General features: G+C 55.7%; 8 protein-coding genes across 8 annotated transcripts; 6 read left to right on the forward strand and 2 right to left on the reverse strand.

Moving 5' to 3' along the window:
* Position 1: 1 nt before the first annotated feature.
* L226DRAFT_78226 (uncharacterized protein) lies at positions 2-913 on the forward strand. The gene has a single exon (XM_067687240.1). The coding sequence runs from the start codon at positions 288-290 to the stop codon at positions 774-776; it is 489 nt and encodes a 162-aa protein (XP_067535152.1). The 5' UTR covers positions 2-287; the 3' UTR covers positions 777-913.
* A 794-nt stretch (positions 914-1,707) lies between these two features.
* L226DRAFT_613407 (40S ribosomal protein eS25) lies at positions 1,708-2,207 on the forward strand (the record flags this gene model as incomplete). The annotated part of the gene is made up of 3 exons (XM_067686507.1): positions 1,708-1,713; positions 1,786-2,071; positions 2,135-2,207. 3 exons carry the CDS (start codon positions 1,708-1,710, stop codon positions 2,164-2,166), a joined length of 324 nt encoding a protein of 107 aa, XP_067535153.1. The 3' UTR covers positions 2,167-2,207.
* A 784-nt stretch (positions 2,208-2,991) lies between these two features.
* On the forward strand, positions 2,992-4,292 carry L226DRAFT_571456 (uncharacterized protein; the record flags this gene model as incomplete). Its single annotated transcript, XM_067684559.1, has 3 exons — positions 2,992-3,061; positions 3,116-3,372; positions 3,435-4,292. 3 exons carry the CDS (start codon positions 2,992-2,994, stop codon positions 4,290-4,292), a joined length of 1,185 nt encoding a protein of 394 aa, XP_067535154.1.
* Positions 4,293-4,872: 580 nt separating this feature from the next.
* On the reverse strand, positions 4,873-7,267 carry L226DRAFT_535459 (Pentulose kinase). Its single transcript, XM_067680911.1, has 9 exons — positions 6,794-7,267; positions 6,378-6,736; positions 6,191-6,326; positions 6,039-6,140; positions 5,902-5,986; positions 5,751-5,846; positions 5,631-5,689; positions 5,254-5,574; positions 4,873-5,119 (listed from the first exon to the last, which is right to left on the reverse strand). Exons 1-9 carry the CDS (start codon positions 7,226-7,228, stop codon positions 4,973-4,975), a joined length of 1,740 nt encoding a protein of 579 aa, XP_067535155.1. The 5' UTR covers positions 7,229-7,267; the 3' UTR covers positions 4,873-4,972.
* Positions 7,268-7,525: 258 nt separating this feature from the next.
* On the reverse strand, positions 7,526-8,639 carry L226DRAFT_535460 (60S ribosomal protein uL2). Its single transcript, XM_067680912.1, has 5 exons — positions 8,589-8,639; positions 8,413-8,528; positions 7,936-8,358; positions 7,739-7,880; positions 7,526-7,680 (listed from the first exon to the last, which is right to left on the reverse strand). Exons 1-5 carry the CDS (start codon positions 8,628-8,630, stop codon positions 7,639-7,641), a joined length of 765 nt encoding a protein of 254 aa, XP_067535156.1. The 5' UTR covers positions 8,631-8,639; the 3' UTR covers positions 7,526-7,638.
* Positions 8,640-9,191: 552 nt separating this feature from the next.
* L226DRAFT_487367 (endoplasmic reticulum protein) lies at positions 9,192-11,476 on the forward strand. Its single transcript, XM_067677192.1, has 11 exons — positions 9,192-9,421; positions 9,476-9,571; positions 9,623-9,738; positions 9,797-9,920; positions 9,979-10,038; positions 10,094-10,504; positions 10,557-10,679; positions 10,731-10,905; positions 10,962-11,036; positions 11,090-11,207; positions 11,272-11,476. Exons 1-11 carry the CDS (start codon positions 9,211-9,213, stop codon positions 11,407-11,409), a joined length of 1,647 nt encoding a protein of 548 aa, XP_067535157.1. The 5' UTR covers positions 9,192-9,210; the 3' UTR covers positions 11,410-11,476.
* Positions 11,477-12,021: 545 nt separating this feature from the next.
* On the forward strand, positions 12,022-13,786 carry L226DRAFT_78329 (uncharacterized protein). Its single transcript, XM_067687241.1, has 3 exons — positions 12,022-12,088; positions 12,389-12,467; positions 12,534-13,786. Exons 2-3 carry the CDS (start codon positions 12,431-12,433, stop codon positions 13,733-13,735), a joined length of 1,239 nt encoding a protein of 412 aa, XP_067535158.1. The 5' UTR covers positions 12,022-12,088; positions 12,389-12,430; the 3' UTR covers positions 13,736-13,786.
* A 625-nt stretch (positions 13,787-14,411) lies between these two features.
* On the forward strand, positions 14,412-16,276 carry L226DRAFT_509008 (cyclin-domain-containing protein). The gene is made up of 2 exons (XM_067678199.1): positions 14,412-15,310; positions 15,364-16,276. Exons 1-2 carry the CDS (start codon positions 14,498-14,500, stop codon positions 15,961-15,963), a joined length of 1,413 nt encoding a protein of 470 aa, XP_067535159.1. The 5' UTR covers positions 14,412-14,497; the 3' UTR covers positions 15,964-16,276.
* The last annotated feature ends 355 nt before the right edge of the window (positions 16,277-16,631 follow it).

A 16,631-nucleotide genomic window follows, 5' to 3' on the forward strand; every position in this document is an offset into this window, starting at 1 on the left:
TGGCCCGCTTCTTTATATACTGCCGGACGCTGCCACAGAACCCTGACGTTCCGGGCTCGAGATACACAGATCTTGGCACCCAGCGAGCATTTACGCAGCGTGATCGATTCCATCGTCCCTCAGATCACGCAACCTATCTGCTTTCGGATCCGAGATGGACACTACAATGTCCTCGCTCGATCTAACGTATGTCATAAAGGCACCTCTTATCGACCCAGCCCTGCCGCTGCCCCTGTGCACCGCTCACAGACTCCGGAGCGCGTTCTGTCCTCACCCGTACGTCATCCATGTCGTCCGCCGTGCTGCCACCGCCGAGCATGGGGACACAAATAATCACACGAGGCCGTCCTTCTTTCATTCAGAACCGTCTCATTCCTGCACGCTGCACCAGTGACCACCGCGAGGCCCAAGCGGCACCCTCTGGAGAAACATCAGCAGCCGCAAGCACGGCGCCAACTCGGTGTTCTCGATTCTCGAGCCTATTCGTCCGCACCTTCGGTCACGACAACAGCCCGTATTTGCCGCGCTCTCATGCTTCAGACCCCCTGACTTCCCGTGGGCGACTCGGCAGCAGATGGCGTCCGCAGTGCCCCTCTCGACATCCGGGCAGACGACCTGATAGGTCCAACGGCACGGATGCCGACCAATGTGTCATACCTTCGTCCTCAGTCCCTCGCCAGTCTTCAACCTGTTGTCGTGCAGAGTGGGTCAGATGCACGAAGGTTCATGGAACGAAAGAAAGAACCGACAACCCTGACGAGGGCCACCAGATCTAGGACACGTACCGACGACCTTGATTGACTCGGACGCCGCCTGCTGCAGCAAAGCGGGGAAGCTCATTTGGCAAGCAAATCACGAAGATCGCTTGAACCGGCCTTCGTCGAGCATAGTGAGTCGCATCACTTCGTGATTGAGGTCAGCGATCGGTCCTGCTCGGCTTCTGAATGATTCAGTAGAAAACATGACATGTTTGCGCTTACTGTTCCACCCACCGGCGACAACTGTAGAATAGCCCTGAGGCTTGAGCTCGCCGTAGGAATCTCTAGTGTACGATTGACGGTACACAGTCAGGTTTGCAGGTAACAGCGACCCTCGTTACGAATGGCAGGCGCAGTTTACGCGCGGAAAGTGTCATCGACGGCGAGGGCGTTACTGATTCCAGCTGCCACTCTGAACACACTCAGGAACCACCGGGTGCTTCTTCCCTGTTCCCACCGCTCGTGCGAGAGGCCGTGTTCTTGAAATCTGACTCATAGTCGGTCGAAGGAAGGTGGACATGCACCAATATTGCACATATGATTCGGTACTAGTTGAACAGATACTGAGAATTGCAACGTGTCCGCCGTCAGACACTTTTCTGTTTTCGTGGTGAAGAAACTCTTACCATACGTTCGCCCGGACCTTGCAATTGTACGCACGCAGTCAATACAAAAATGTGGGCATACAGCAGTTACTTAGTGACAGAGCGGGTAAGAGGACGTTGAGACGACTGCATCGAACTCCGAGGCGCCCGGAAGAGCGTCTACAATTGAAGCTCCGACCGGCATCAACCGTTCGCTCGTCTTAGCAGAGAGGCCGTCGCAACAGCAGGACCCAGCATCGAACGGCCGTCAAGACAATGGTGAGTGTCCCCGCCAGTCTGAAACCTCGTGGACAGGCAGCCGTCCATGCCCCAAAGACGTTGGAGACGATGAAAAGGACGTTGGGATGGGTGTTGTGCATGGATGGCTGCTCTCCGATCCGGATGACACGAACGGACACTGACTTGCCGACTCGTTTCTCCAGGCCAAGGCTAAGGCAGCACCCACGTCCTCCAGCGGCGGCAAGGCCGCAAAGAAGAAGAAGTGGTCCAAGGGCAAGGTCAAGGACAAGGCGCAGCACGCCGTCGTCCTCGACAAGCCGACCTACGACCGTATCCTGAAGGAGGTCCCCACCTTCCGCTTCATCAGCCAGTCCATCCTCATCGAGAGGCTGAAAATCAACGGGAGCTTGGCGCGGGTAGCTATCAGGCACTTGGAGAAGGAGGGCCAGATCAAGAGGATCGTACACCACAGCGGCCAGTTGATCTACAGTGCGTAGCCTCCTTCATCTACATGGGCGATTCGCTCAATGTGCCTCTCCCTCTTTCCACCAGCACGGTCAACGGGTGGCGGCGGCGCAGAGTAGGCAGCTGCTGTTTCGGTCGGGTTTCGCTTTCACTATCGTTGCATGCACGCATATGTATCATCTACCACAAAACATGCCATGACATGCCCCAGCCCGTCTGTTCGCCTGCCCCTGAGTGAAGACCGACGTTCCTGAGACGATTCGCACCCACAAGACTACACAGCCTACTTGAGCATAGCGACGCATTCGCACTGTCCTGAGTCCGCACGTACCTGTCTACTGCTCTGCTGACTTTTATTCGTGTCCCAGTAAGGAAAGTGCCGCACCGCATCCACCGGACGCGTGCGTGTGCCACCCAACACGCGGTCTTCAGGGTGCTTCTCCAGACCAAAGCACTCTTATCCAGGGATATCACCAATAGATAATAGGCCATCATTGCTGCCTTTACCGTGGAATGCACCATGTCGACCGGCCTCGCCACTGACGCTTTGTGCCGCCGAGACGCCCCAGCGCCCGTTGTTCACAGCTTTCACCAACCCTCCATCAACGCTGGGACAGACAACACGCGTTATTTGGGCCGTTGTAGGCCTTCGCGACCGCTTTGGCAGGACATGTCTGCTCCTCGGCAAGGTCGCTTTGACCTTGCTGCATGTATAAGAGTGGCCTGCGCTTGCCGCAGCATGACCATCCGCCCGCCTCTTTCGTCCCCTTCTTCTCGCCTCCGCAGTCGCAGTCTGTCTGCAGCCAGCTATCCGCCGCAGATATCTCGTTATCCTATCCCATATAAACCGCCCGTCGCTTTGGCTTGACCTCGAGTGCCCGAGCCCCACTACCGCTGCCACTGCTCCTCTCGCCTGTCGACTCTCCGCCACGGCCACAAACATGATGTCCTCCGTGTCCACCGACCCCAGGCTCATGCAAATGCTCAACATCCGGATGTCAGAAGCAGTTGTTGGTATGTCTTCTGTGCTTCTACGCAGTCGCTCTGTGTTTTACTCACGAATCCCAGATTACTTCGTCGACAAGCTTACTATGGCTGTGGCGCGGGCCACCATCGCACAGCCGTATAAGGTTGCATTTGAGCTGAAGACCTACAGCCTGATGTACTTCGTGCATAGCATGATCGCCAGTGCAGAGCTCAACATGCAGGTCGTCCTTACCGCCATCGTCTACTTGGACCGTGTACGCATTGACGAGTTATGGACCTACGGAGACGAGTTCATCTGCGAGCGTCTTGCTGTTGGGGCGTTCAAGACTGCGTTCAAGGTCTGTTTTCCTTCTTCGGCTCTTCACCGCATCTGTAGTTGACCTCGACTCGTGTTATGCAGTGGACATACGACGAGCGCCACCACTACACCAAGTGGATGGCGGCGTCTCACTTCACTCGGGAGGACATCGATGTGATGGAGCGACACTTCCTCCGACTCATCGACCACCGATGCTGGGCCTCTCCGGGGGCATATCTCGAGCACTACGTGCCGCTCATGCAATACGTGAGCCGGCACAACACCTATTACGCTCGCAGCAAGCGCGCCTCCATCTTCCCGCCGCGCAAGCCCGAGGAGCCCCGCATCATCCTTCCCGAGCACGAGACTGAAATTGTGCTCGAACCCGCCCTGAAGGATGACTCTGCCGTAATCCTCCCTGACCTCATGTACCCCGATTCCGACTCGCCGCTCTCCTCCCCGATGTCGATGTCCGACGACGAGTTCGACATGTTCTCTTCGGATGACGAGTACTTCTCGTCGGAGGACTCTCCCGAAGTCATCACGCCCCCAGACGTAGCGCGGCACGGCGACGCTCAGCCAGCCGCGGCCCGCGCTCCTGCTCCTGCTTCTGCTTCTGCTTCGGTCGGCACGGACGCCCACGCTGACAGTGAGGATGCTGCGGCATGCCAGCAGACCGACGCCAACCTCGGCCAGGTCCTGCAGCAGAAGCCGAGCGTCGCGGGCGCGGAGATGGAGGCACGGATTCGGTTCTACGCCGCGGACCACGGCACGGTCATCTATCCCTCCGGCACGCCGCAGTTCGTCCCACCGTCGCCTTCCAACATGCCAGTGCAGCAGAGCCAGTGCCACTATGGCCTACCGTCTGGGACGCAGCCGTGGCACCAGATGCAGGCGTGGCGGTCCGCGAGTCTTTCTGGGAACACGACTTGGGGCACGTTTGGGCTGTTCATAAGCTGAACAGTCAGGGCTGAGCACCCAGCCGCGACCTCGTCGAGTCTCGCTCTCATCGTCTATTGTAGAGTCGCTGCACGCCTCCGGCGTTGCAGTAGCTCACGGACAAGCCTAGGGTGTGTCTGGTGTGGGATGTGGGAATCGGTGCCATCATGGCATCGAGCACGTACCCTCGCCACACGGACTGCGGTTCCCCTCAGTGTCTCCGTTCCTCCCTCCTCTCGAGTCTCATGTTGTGCATGCACTTGTACTTGTACCGGTATGGGTCGTTCCGCGTCCTGGCTCCTGCCTGCGGTCCGGATCCTTACCAAACGGTCCTTTGGTTCCCTCGCCTCACCTCGGATGTACTGTACTTGTTTGTACGAGCCGACTGGCAGCAGTGGCAGTCCGCCATGTTGCACGGTCCGCGCTCTCAGTCTGTGTTTGCCTGCGGTTGTAAAGATAGTGTAGGCGTAGTCGTCTTGCTCACTAATCAGTCTCCTGGCTTTGGATTGGGATCGAATTTAAACGCGCTTCCGAGATGCCTTGTCTCGGTGGCATCTCTTTGAGTCAACAACCCGCGTGACTTCGTGTGGATCCAGGACAAGGCGACTTGCAACGTTCATGAGGTATATTCGAACATATATTGCTACACTGCTTCTATATCTAATCGTCCAATCAGTCAGTTTGATCCTTCGCCGCGCCTCTTACTGGGAGGCCTCCTCCATCTCCTTGCGCCACCTGCGCTGGATATCGATCGATTCAAGGAATCTCTTGTACTTCGCCTCGAGCAGCTTCTTCTCCCTCGCGCTCGCGGCAGGAACAACCATCGTCCCGGGAGGTGTCATCTCGACCTACATCACAACACATAAGGAATGATCAGCACAATATCATCCCGTGTCAGGATACGCCCACTGAGCATCGAGTAACGAGCCCAAGACGTGGCCGTCACTCCATTCAGTGAGATCTGAGACAGAGCAGTGCTCACCATGATGTCCCAAAGGGCGTTGCCGCGGTGCTCCGTCGCAAGCTTCGTCGTGTTGGCGTGAGACTCTGCCGCAAAGCGACCGAGCATGGCTGCTCCCAACACCACGGCAGCACCGCTGCTCTGTGGGAGCACGACAGGCATGTTGCACGTGTTGGCGAACAGCTGCATGAGCGGCGCGTTCTTCGCCTGGCCACCAGACATGTAGATGGATCGGATGGAGTGACCCTTGGCGTTCATCTGGTCGACGATGTGACGGGTCTGGAGAGCGATCGCTTCCAGAGTGACGTTGAACTTGCGCGCGAGGTCGTGAAGAGTCGAGTCCTGACGCATCATTCAGAGATTAGTATGAAAGTGACAAGGAGAGCGCAGGGGCGTACGAGGTGCAAGCCGACAATTGATCCCGTCATACGGGGATCCGCGAGAGGAGACCGGTTTCCTGATCGGATGTTCGTTTCAATATCGACAACAATGATGATGCTGAGAGCGGTGACGCTCACCGTGCAAGTCAGGGTAGAAGTGGAGGTCTTTGGTAAGTTCTGTCAGGCTTTCTACGTTCTGCTCTTTCCGCAACCTCTCAAGCTCGTCCGCGAGGACTGTGGCAACGCGTTAACAGCTCTTGAACACACTCGCCACAGTGTCGCCGCTTACCTCGGTGGATGTCAGTCTTGCGCTCCTGTGCGAGCTCCTTGAGTATGGCATATGCTGGATGTGTCGTAATCATGAAGTCGATGAGCTGATTCCGTCTCAGCCCCGAACGCATGCTTGCTGACAAGTGGCAGACGCACCTGCCCAGTGGACGACTGGCCGCCTTCATTCATCCACCATCCAGGGAACACAACGTCCTTGTACGGGCCCCAGACGCCATTTACGAAAACGCCCTCAGGGCTCTGCAAGAATCATGAATGTCGTCAACTCTTAGGCGACATGAGATACATACCGCCACAATGTGGCAGGTGCTCGTTCCGGCAACAGCTGCTAGCCTGTGTCTGGACTCATCGAGCGAAGGGACTTCGTCTGCGAGCTTGCCGTTCACCTTGTACTTCGCGGCGACAGTTCCAAGCCAGCCAGCATACCTGCGTCATGTCCATGAACGTATCCCGCATCGGGGCCGCATAGGAACTCACGCATCGATGACACCGCTTCCGACAGGAGTACCCTCAAGCAAGCCGGTCTCCTGCGCGGCCTGCTTGGAGAGGCCGTTACCGATGGGCATACCTGCGGTAAGGACTTCCTCCTGACCGAGCTGGGCAAACTTGTTCTCCACGAATTCGCCGAGACCGATCTTCTGGAAGAAATCAGGCTGCCATCCGTTCTTGGTTGGCACATATGAGCACTTGCACGCGACTGAACAGCAGGAGCGGCGGTTGTAACCGGTCGCGCGATACGTGAGGAAGTCGGGAAGGTCGAAGAACTGGCAGCGCTTGAACAGCTCGGGTTTCATGTGGTTCTTAAGCCAGAGAGTCTTTGGGATCTCCATTTCCAGCTACACAAGCACGCATCATATGAATACGGATTCAAGCCACGAGGTGAGGGCACATACGCTCATGGTTCCGCCAACGTAGTCCAGCACGACCGAGCCAGTGCTGTTGATGAGCTCCGCCTCCTTCTCAGCGCGATGGTCTGCCCACAAGATGATGTTGCGATCACCGTTCTGTCCAAGCTGCTCGCCCTTAGTCACGACGACCGGCTGCCCGTTCATATCGGAGACCGCGAGCGAGCACGTCGCGTCGAAGCCGAGTCCCTTGACCTCCGATGGTGAGACCTTGGCCTCCTTAAGGCAGGCCTTGATGCACTTGCACATCCCGTCCCAGATATTGTTTGTCGATTGCTCGAAGATGCGATGATTCTCCGGATCGCGCCAGGTGGTGGTCTCCTCGGTGAAGGAGGCGACGATGGTGCCATCGGGCTTGACGAGTCCAGCACGCACGGAGCCAGTGCCGACGTCGACGCCGATGTAGTAGGGGCCCTGGGACATGGTGGTGGTAAGTTTTCAAGGGGATATCGTGCGAGGAGACGTGGTGGGGTGAACTGACCTCGTCTGGTACAGGGCAAAATACATTCCGGCCCGAATCCCGCTGGGCAGCGTCCCAGACGTCATCAATACCCCACACGTGGCGTCCATACGGGGTAGGTATGGGGTAATTGACAACGAAGCCAAAATTGTTGCGAACCCTATGTAGACTATGTCTCGATACATCGTACATCTACGTCTCTCAGATCTCAGAAAACGTCTCGCTCATACGATTGAACTTGTCAATCATCGTGCTCAAAGGCATGTGGTCATGATGCATATGCAATGGACTGCATACATAGCTTTTGTAACATCGTGCAAGTGAGGTAGAGCAGCATACAAACAACAACGCGCGGATCCCAACGTCAAGCCACCTAAACCTCCTTGACCTTGACCGTACCACGCAGGAGACCAGTCTAGAGAACGTAGACATATCAGAGCAGAACCCCATTGAAGACTTACAGAAACACATACCCGACGCGCAGCAATAAGACCGACTTTCTGACCGGGGACGGCAGACCGGGCGATCGTCGAAGCCTTACCGATATGCTGGTGGTTACCACCACCGTGAGGGTGATCCACGGGGTTCATAGCAACACCACGAGTACGGGGCCAGCTACACCATGGAGTCAGTACCAATATTATGAGCAGGATGAAACTAGTGGACGTACTTGTAGCGCTTGGCCTTGTACTTGTGGAACGCACGGCCGGCCTTGAGCAGGGGCTTGTCGATACGACCACCACCCGCAACAATGCCAACAGTAGCGCGACAGCTGCCGGAGACCGTCTTCTTCGCGCCAGAAGGAAGACGGATACGCGTCTTGTTGTCGTCGGGCGAGTGGCCGATGACAGTCGCGTAGTTGCCAGACGTGCGAGCGAGCGCGCCGCGGTCACCGGCCTTCTCCTCGACGTTGCAGACAATCGTACCCTCAGGAAGTTGAGAGACGGGGAGGACGTTGCCGACCGCAAGCTGGGCCTTCTTGCCGCAGTAAACGAAGGCACCGGTGTGGAGACCCTCCGTTGCGACGAAAGTCTCCTTGCGGAGCTTGTAGCGGTAGGGGTCGCGGAAGACGACACGGGCAAGAGGAGCACCACTGTACGGCGCTCAGCATGACTCCGCCAAGAATTGAAGATTTGCGAATACGCACCGGCCAGCGTCGTGGATAATCTCCTTCACAATACCCTTGACGTAGCCATTGCGCTCCGCAAAGTCGAGGGGGCGGAGCTGGGCAGGGGCCTTGTTGTGGTGGGTGTGGGATTTGAACTATACGGCCGGACCAGTATGCTCAGTGGAATGAAGACAGGCATATAATGTGATACGTACGATAGCGTGCGACCGCCTTTGTGCCCGGATTACCCTACCCATGGTTTATTCTGCAGAGAGAAGACGAGCGTAAGCGGAAAGTCCAGAGAGACAGGTAGAGGAGCAGGGAAGTCAAGGGAGGTGCATCCAGATGCCGTCGGTTCCATCCAGCCTGAAGTTGTCCATTTTCGACCGTTGTTTCGCGCTGGATCAGACCCACAGCATCCAGAGAGGCTTCCAGAGACGTCCACAGCGATACGGAGGGGCATACTCACAGTCTTGCTGGTCGGCGGTGTTGTCGATGGCGTTGACGGGCACTCAAGCAAATCCCACTGTGGCAGCCGGAGGTTGCCGAGCGGGGACCGAATGGATGAGCGTCTCCTCGGCGCTTCCGCCTCCCAAACCTCGAGAGTCGACAACTTCGGGTAAAGTGTTCTAGCTAGGGCATTGAGTTCCAACGACCCCCATCCCAGTTATCTTCAGAGTCAGGATGCAACGAAAATGTCAGGGCATCTACCACCTTTGCATCCAAATCTCACGGTACTCGTGGGTTCGCGATGTCAATCACGTGACTATGACGCTGGTGCTGGGTGAACGCGCTTCCACGTAGCCTCTACCACACCAAGTCCACCACCGGCTCTCAATGAACCCCTGGCTACTGCTGCTTCTGCCATTACACGTCCTTGCCAGCAAAGGTCACCTCAAAGGTGTCTCTCCGGAACTAGCTGCGCGATACGTTCCGACTAAGAAGGGCTCAGCGGAAACATGGCAATGTCTGGACGGCTCGAAGTCTATTGATTGGACCGCGGTCAACGATGACTACTGTGATTGTCCTGACGGGAGCGACGAGCCTGGTATGCTGTGCTACAATGCGCGTGATTGCGTGGACTTATACCGCTGCTCTATAGGAACGGGCGCGTGCCCGAACTCCTCGTTCTACTGTGTTAACGAGGGACACATCGGTTCCCTGATACCCAGCTCTAGAGTGGGAGACGGACTTTGTGGTACGTGGCGCTCTCAATTACCAGAGCTTGTGTAGGTCTCATGCTGGACAGAACCTGAATGTTGCGACGGTTCGGATGAGGCCCCGGGTGTCTGCCCCAACGTATGCAAGGAGGTCGGAGAGGCGTACCGGGAGCGTGTGAAGGCAGAGGAGAAGTTGCGCAAAACGGTAAGCTCTTCCATCCAGGTCAATTCCATCAGGACATTGTATGCTGAGACTCTCACAGGGCTCGAAGATTCGCTCGACGTATGTCGCGTTTGCGCAGAAGGAGAAGAAGCGCCTTGAGGACGAGATCGCGCAGACTGAGCAGGAGATTGCAACTCGCGAGAAGGAGGTTGCGCGCCTTAGAGGTATGTATGCAAGGGTACATGCATTTGTATCTTGCCTGACAATATTCCATCATGTTAGACCTTGTGGAGAGGACAGAGTCCCTCTCCGCGGCAGCATTGGAGGAGAGGAAGCAATCGCGTATGTATCTGTTTGCATTCTGGTTCGCTCGTGCGAAGGCTGAGATCCTGTGTAGCCCTCTACCAGTCGCTCATGACACATGTTACGGCCCTGAAGTCCCTGCAGCGTGAGCATATGGAACACCTCGAGCGCGAGAAGGCGCTGGGTGACATCCTCGATAACCTCCGCACCGGCTACAACCCCAACTACCAGGACATGGCGGTTCTCGAAGCCGTCCGTGGCTGGGAGCAGCTCGCGGGTCTCCCTCACATCAACGACGTCGGGAAGGACGGCGAGAATGAGAACGAGGAGGAACTGGGTTCCGACGATGTCACGACAGAGGAAGAAGAGGAGGCGGTCGAGGAAGGCATGTGGACGGCGATGCAACTCGAACACCAACTCGACGATCTCCTCAATACCGACTACGAAGCGCTACTCGTCGAACACGACAAGCACGTCGGCGCTCCTGCATCCCCCACCTCCATTCGTAAGTCTATCTAGTACTTAATTTGGACTGACCATACTAACAGTCAGAATAGTGTTCAACCTCTCCGCATACCTTCCTGATGCGTTGATACCTCAGTACGAGGCCATTCGTGACCAAGTTGTGGCTGTGCTCGAGATGCTTGGTCTCGCGAAGGGTGTCTCCGACCGTGCAGCAGGTACGTAGGTTGGTCCGCTGTTTTATGTTCGATCCTGACACAATATATCAGATACGTCAAAGCAACAGAAGGCGTTGAACGACGCCGAACACAGTCTGCGCTTGACCAAGAAGGAGAAGGAGGACGCGGAGAAGGAGCTCGCGCGCCTCTTCGACCCCGAGTGGTATGGTGCCCAGGGTGAGTGGAAGAAGCTCCACGGTACTTGCATCGACAAGGAGGTTGGAGAGTACGTGGCTATATGTGTTTTCGCCGCGTTTTATACTGATGATTTGGCCGCCTCAGCTACATCTACGAGGTCTGCCTGTTCGATGAGGCGCGCCAGAAGCCGGTGAAGGGCGGATCCACCTTCAGTCTCGGGTATGTTTCGCCACTCTGGACTGTCGAGTCAACGTCGCTGATCCTCCGTGCAGTCGCTTCGCTTCCTGGAACAACGCTCCAGGTGTCGAGAAGGGCTCACCGGCGTACTATAGCAAGCAATACTACAAGAACGGGGCGAAGTGCTGGAACGGCCCTCATCGCAGTGTCACGGTAGGTCAACTGCTATGTTCACATTGAGGGCCACGTCGCTCATCGTTGCCCCCCTCTTTCTTAGCTTGACATGAGTTGCGGTCTGGAGAACGCCGTGCTCTCCGTCGGCGAGCCGGAGAAGTGCGAGTACGCGTTCAAGGTGACGAGTCCCGCGCTCTGCTTACCTCTGAACGTTTCCGGGGTGAAGCGGGAGGAGTTGTAAGCGGTCCCTTACGTGATGCTGCTGCGTTGGTTTGGTTTTGGAATGCATATCATTATTTGTCTGCTGGACTGGCTGTGGGCTGTGGGAGTCACGGTGTTGTAACTTGTTTCAAAGTTGCAAGTGCACTTCAGGTGAGTTGCACCGTCACCGCTGTACCTATTGATGTCAATGGTACAAGGAGGCTGTGCCTGCCGATCTATTCTGTGAAAGTGTCAGATAGATAGTGGAGAGTTGTTTGACCTCACACTTCATCTGTGCTTTGATTGGAGGTCAGTAAGTACCATTGGCTCAAACTTACCCATCTCCCACAACAGTTGGCATATTAAGGAATTGGGCAGTCATGGTGGTAGCCAACGATTGACCAATGCTCCAAAAGGGCATCATTTAAAATGATGCCCCCTGATTGTCCTTTGCAAACGGCCAGTTGTCTGCATGATCATAGTTGTTTGCAAGTCATCAAAGTTGTTCAGGATGTTGCTTGAGACATTATCCTGAGCCAGGATGATTAGTCACACATGCCAAATTGGTCAAATGACCAATTTGGCAATTTTGAATTGTGGGAATATTACTAAGCACTGAGTGATGGATTAGCTGGCACCCAAGTCTCTCACAAAAGAACCATCATCTCCACTTTTGCCTCCAAATTGTTCAACAATCTAGCTCTACCTTTCGCCGATTGGTGCGTGTTATATGCATGTCTTACATCTCATTGCCTAGAATGGTGTACCCACATGTAGTTTTTCTCTGCATATCTGAGAGAGATTACAAGTGGATACACCATGCAACCTGTGAGTTTGCGGACACTAGTCATTGTACTGGTACTGTTATCAGTGCCTTTGCCTGCTGTAGGGCATTCATCAATGGTTGAGTCCAATGTGGCCATTGCTGGCTTAGAGCCAACAGTTCTGCATGTTGGATTCACCCAACATTCTCTTCCTATAGGCATGAGCAATTTCAGCTGACTATATGCACTTTTCAGGCCTTCAGCATTCAAGTTCACTTGCACAATCAAGTCACAATCATGTCCCAGGCTCCCAGCCAGCAGTCCCCTAAAATTGGTTAGTATGCATGTCTTTGCTGTGCATTGCACCTGCTCTTGCTGTCTCCTCATGCTGTGTCCACAGTTCTGCCTCGGCATGTTCATCTTCGACCACTAGTAGCTGTTCTTGCCAACGGAGACCCCCATTATCCCGCTACTCCAGGCTCGTCCGAAGCCGCCGATGACAACCCTAACCCAATAACATCACCGGACGAGCTCGGCGCTCACCACCCCGCAAAGCCGGACAGCCAAAGTTCGGCGGATACCAACGCTCCGGCGTGGACCGCGCTCGCGACTACTTCGGATGAAGAAGATGGACTGCTCTCGGACTCACAGGCAACGACACCCGAACCCGACGACAAGCCTTCTGCGAGCGACGGCCGACCCCGGCCTAACGCAACCCGGATTAGGCAGTCGCCGCTGAAGGTCGCCGCTCGCGGCGCGTTCAATCCGACCAAACCCTTCGCGGTTGTCAACTCCCACAATGACGATACTCCGACGACACTCTCGAAACTCTCGAATAACATGCCCTTGTTGTGGTTACCGCCACCCAAGCCGTCGTCTGTAGGGGCTGCCTCGCACACTCCGTCGAAGAGGAAACCCTCACAGACTTCTCCTGATGCGTCGGGAAAGCCGCATTCGAAGAGGCCAAAGCATGCGCCATCGAGGACCACCATTCGTATCCCACCAATGAAACCTTCACCGAACACCTCCGCATACCCTTCTATCAAGTTGGTCTATTCGAAGCTTGGGCCGGGAAGCAAAGGACAGCCCGCTCATAGCAACGCTACCGCGACTCGCAACAACGGAGACAGCACGAGTGTGGCAGTCCATCCAGCTTCGTTTCCCGTAGAAGCCGAAGAAGACGGAGAGAAGACCCCCTCTCGCGTCATGCAGAGAGTAGACTCTAACACGCCAGCGCGCCTCGGTCCACCGAAGCAGCCCGTGACCATGGGGGATGCGAACTTCGTGGAAGGGAAGGAAGTGGACGACGCCCTGGATACGCACGTTTCTGCGATTCGCATCCTCCCGCAGTACGCGCAATCCCCGAAGGGCAACAAGAGCGACATCATACGATTGCATGTTGCTCTCCGCGCTCTCCAACACGGCGGGGTTGACAAAGGCAAGAGGCGTGCACACTCTCCGTGGACAGTGCCGCGGTGGTCGAAAGCGGGCGAGTTCAAGGAGCGACTCGACAGCTTCTATGGTCCTGGAGATATCAATCGCGGGTTGGGCAAGGGTCCTGTAAACGTGAGTGTTGCGCTTATGTTCGCAACTGCGGTGTAGATCACCGAAAGCACAAACATAACGGAATCCTCGTGATTACTGACCTTTCTGGTGATCGCCCGCAGGCAAAGAGACCGAGCGCGGATGAAGACCAATTGGTTCTTACTGCGCCCGACGTGACCGTGTCGCTCGACCAATCCGATGTAATGGTGGCATCAGGCACCGCGTTGGCGGAGGACGAAGATGACACGGATACGCTTCTTCAGGGGATGCGGAGAGGAAGGATTGAGCATCCGAGTCCAGGGAAGGGAACGCGCACATCTGATGTGCGGAACATTTCACCGGAGATCGTGTGATTTTGGGACGGCGTAGAATTAATATCGCGCTTTGTCAGTACCTAGATGAATGTGTTCCACCACTCATGCCGCCATGAAAGGTCACTACTGATCGTTTCCTCCTATCGGGGTCCCGCAGGGCACTGCGGTAGGTTTGTCTGCCACAGCTCGGTCTTGTGTGGAGTTCGCCAAGATATACGTGAAATGAATTCGATCGTCCTAGATGTTGCGGTCCGATGAGCCTGAGAGTGTCTCGAGAGCCACAAACCTACGAACATCGTTCGAGGCGAGGAACTTATTCTGGAGGAAACGTTCGAGGCAGTGCAGCCGTGACAAGAGTCACGCCGAGTCACACAGTTGCTGTCACCGTTTAGTCACGGCGGCGGTTGGCGGAAGTGGGACTTGTTTTTTGCGATCATCACGACCAACGACTTACTGCTTGTCATCATCGCTGCAAGCGACATCCTCGAGGTCTTACGCGTTGACCATGCTCGCTCTGGCGCCCCAACCAATGCATACACCAGTAGATGTCCCACATAGAACCCAGCCTCCCACCCCGAGCTCCTCAACGCGACCTCCATTCCGCAAAGTGACCCCCTCATACTCATCATCATCTTCTTCGAGCCATAGCGCTCACAGCGGCCATTCTGCATCACACTCTGGCCCACGGGAAGCCCCTTCTACCTCTCGACGTCCTACGCCACAGCGAACGCCGTCGTTTGTCTCCGCGCGGTTGTTCGATGGACGTGACGACGATCCGTCAACACCCCCCGGCTCAGAATCGGAGGATAACGAGCCTGAACCCTCTATCAGACCCTCCGTTGCCCCCGTGGACATCCACGCATACGACTCTGGCACGCTGTTGCATCTCCTGGCCACCGCGCTCACAGAGATTGCCTCCATGAACACCGATCGCGACCACACAGAACCATTTCTCTCCTCTTCTGCCCACTCGCATTCCAATTCATCCGAGCCTCATCCTCCTATATGGCGGAAGTTGACTACCGCGTCCCGTCATGCTCTCGCCACCGCCTCATCGCTTTCCTTCCATGCTCGTAACGTCCCCACGATCGCCCTGGAGGCGTACCTCACACGCATCCAGAAATACTGTCCAGCCAGCAATGAGGTCTTCCTCTCGCTGCTCGTTTACTTCGACCGGATGATGAAGCTCGCAAAGGAGGCCTGTGGGAAGGTGTTCGCGATCGACATGTACAATGTGCACCGGTTGGTCATAGCCGGCGTGACGGTGGCGAGCAAATTCTTCAGCGATGTCTTCTATACGAATTCGCGCTATGCGAAGGTGAGCATCTACATGTCCACCGTCACAATTCATGAACTCACGCGACAGCGAAGGTCGGCGGACTGCCATTGACGGAGCTTAATCAGCTTGAGTTGCAGTTTTTGCTTCTGAACAACTTCTCCTTGATGATCTCGCAAGAGGAGGTGCAGTTTTACGCGAGCAAGCTCGCGCAACAGTCCCAGATACCTCCGGGCGTATCGCTCGTACCATTCCTTCCGGACTCTACTCCCTCACACCCACACGATTTCCGCCGTTCCCCCATTGGTCCTTTGAAGTACTTTGCCGCCCTCGACGGGTATTTGGCACATCTGCACGCGCGGGCGCATCCATCCTCTCACGCTACCCCCCACGCTTACCCACCCTCGCACTCCCGCCCAACTTCGGAGTACCGGCGTTCGACGAGCTCGCACTCCACATCCTCCACATCTGACGCCGTAACAGACTCCGGCGATACGGAGACGGAATTCGATGGTTCGACGGACGATGAACCTACAATCCGCGCTCCTCATTCGTCGGGGTCGGAGACGATGAGTCTGCATTCTGACGCTGACTCAACATATACCGAAGACAGCCGGAGCGAGGTCGGGGAGGATGCGCGCCCACAACGCCCGCACACCAATGGGCACCATCACTCAAGGATGATGACCCCCTAGGCTGGGATTGACTCCGCGGGGCTGTTCGCATGAGCGGCACACGTACAGCTACGGGTTGACGTGTGTTATAGACGTGCTCGGCGTACGACTCCGCTCGTTCAGGTTCGTCTGTCGCTGTGAATATGACTATAGTACGTACCGGACTTCACTGTTGCTCCTACTCAACATCGACCATGTATATACATCTCGTAATCATGCGCCACGGTTCTCATGTCTCGTTGCTACATTGTACAGCTTTCCAATTTTCTGTGTCTCCATCCATGTGCAAGTATATTATATCCTACATCGGCAATACAGTCCTCGATTTGCGCACATTCGTCTTGTTTTGCCTGATTCTTGTGGGCGTGGATTAAAAGAAGCAGTCTTGCTTGGATGTGCATGCGAGTGGGGGAAGGCCTCGGCCTAAGGCATATGTACTACTGTACTAGTACTGTACCTAGCCACGCTCCTTACAGGACTAGTTCAAAGACACCAGAATATTCTCACCTGCATCTCGTGAGCATTCATGAAGGTTTTGCACAGGGTTTTTCTTGCTTATCTCAATGAGCGTGACTCCTGTCACAAATTTTCTTACTTGGATGTAGTCGATGCTTAAGGGTCATAAACAGATCACACTTGATTGGCGCTTGCACCGGTCACAACGCACGATCAAGGCTCCTTCCTTCAAC

Source organism: Lentinus tigrinus (genome assembly GCF_003813185.1).
Source record: "Lentinus tigrinus ALCF2SS1-7 unplaced genomic scaffold L226scaffold_13, whole genome shotgun sequence".
Taxonomy (NCBI): domain Eukaryota; kingdom Fungi; phylum Basidiomycota; class Agaricomycetes; order Polyporales; family Polyporaceae; genus Lentinus; species Lentinus tigrinus.

Bases quoted from the DNA above. Each gene is read 5' to 3' on its own strand.
- L226DRAFT_78226 (XM_067687240.1), top strand. From the start codon at position 288: ATGTCGTCCGCCGTGCTGCCACCGCCGAGCATGGGGACACAAATAATC.
- L226DRAFT_535459 (XM_067680911.1), bottom strand. From the start codon at position 7,228: ATGTCCCAGGGCCCCTACTACATCGGCGTCGACGTCGGCACTGGCTCC. The intron at 5,987-6,038 runs GTGCGTCTGCCA...AGACGGAATCAG, and splicing joins GCCAGTCGTCCACTGGGCAG to CTCATCGACTTCATGATTAC. The intron at 5,575-5,630 runs GTACGCCCCTGC...ATGATGCGTCAG, and splicing joins CAATTGTCGGCTTGCACCTC to GACTCGACTCTTCACGACCT.
- L226DRAFT_535460 (XM_067680912.1), bottom strand. From the start codon at position 8,630: ATGGGTAGGGTAATCCGGGCACAAAGGCGGTCGCACGCTATC. The intron at 8,529-8,588 runs GTACGTATCACA...CCGGCCGTATAG, and splicing joins AAAGGCGGTCGCACGCTATC to TTCAAATCCCACACCCACCA. The intron at 8,359-8,412 runs GTGCGTATTCGC...AGCGCCGTACAG, and splicing joins ATTATCCACGACGCTGGCCG to TGGTGCTCCTCTTGCCCGTG.
- L226DRAFT_487367 (XM_067677192.1), top strand. From the start codon at position 9,211: ATGAACCCCTGGCTACTGCTGCTTCTGCCATTACACGTCCTTGCCAGC. The intron at 10,680-10,730 runs GTACGTAGGTTG...ACAATATATCAG, and splicing joins TGTCTCCGACCGTGCAGCAG to ATACGTCAAAGCAACAGAAG. The intron at 11,037-11,089 runs GTATGTTTCGCC...TCCTCCGTGCAG, and splicing joins GGATCCACCTTCAGTCTCGG to TCGCTTCGCTTCCTGGAACA.
- L226DRAFT_78329 (XM_067687241.1), top strand. From the start codon at position 12,431: ATGTCCCAGGCTCCCAGCCAGCAGTCCCCTAAAATTG. The intron at 12,468-12,533 runs GTTAGTATGCAT...CTGTGTCCACAG, and splicing joins CCAGCAGTCCCCTAAAATTG to TTCTGCCTCGGCATGTTCAT.
- L226DRAFT_509008 (XM_067678199.1), top strand. From the start codon at position 14,498: ATGCTCGCTCTGGCGCCCCAACCAATGCATACACCAGTAGATGTCCCA. The intron at 15,311-15,363 runs GTGAGCATCTAC...GCGACAGCGAAG, and splicing joins CGAATTCGCGCTATGCGAAG to GTCGGCGGACTGCCATTGAC.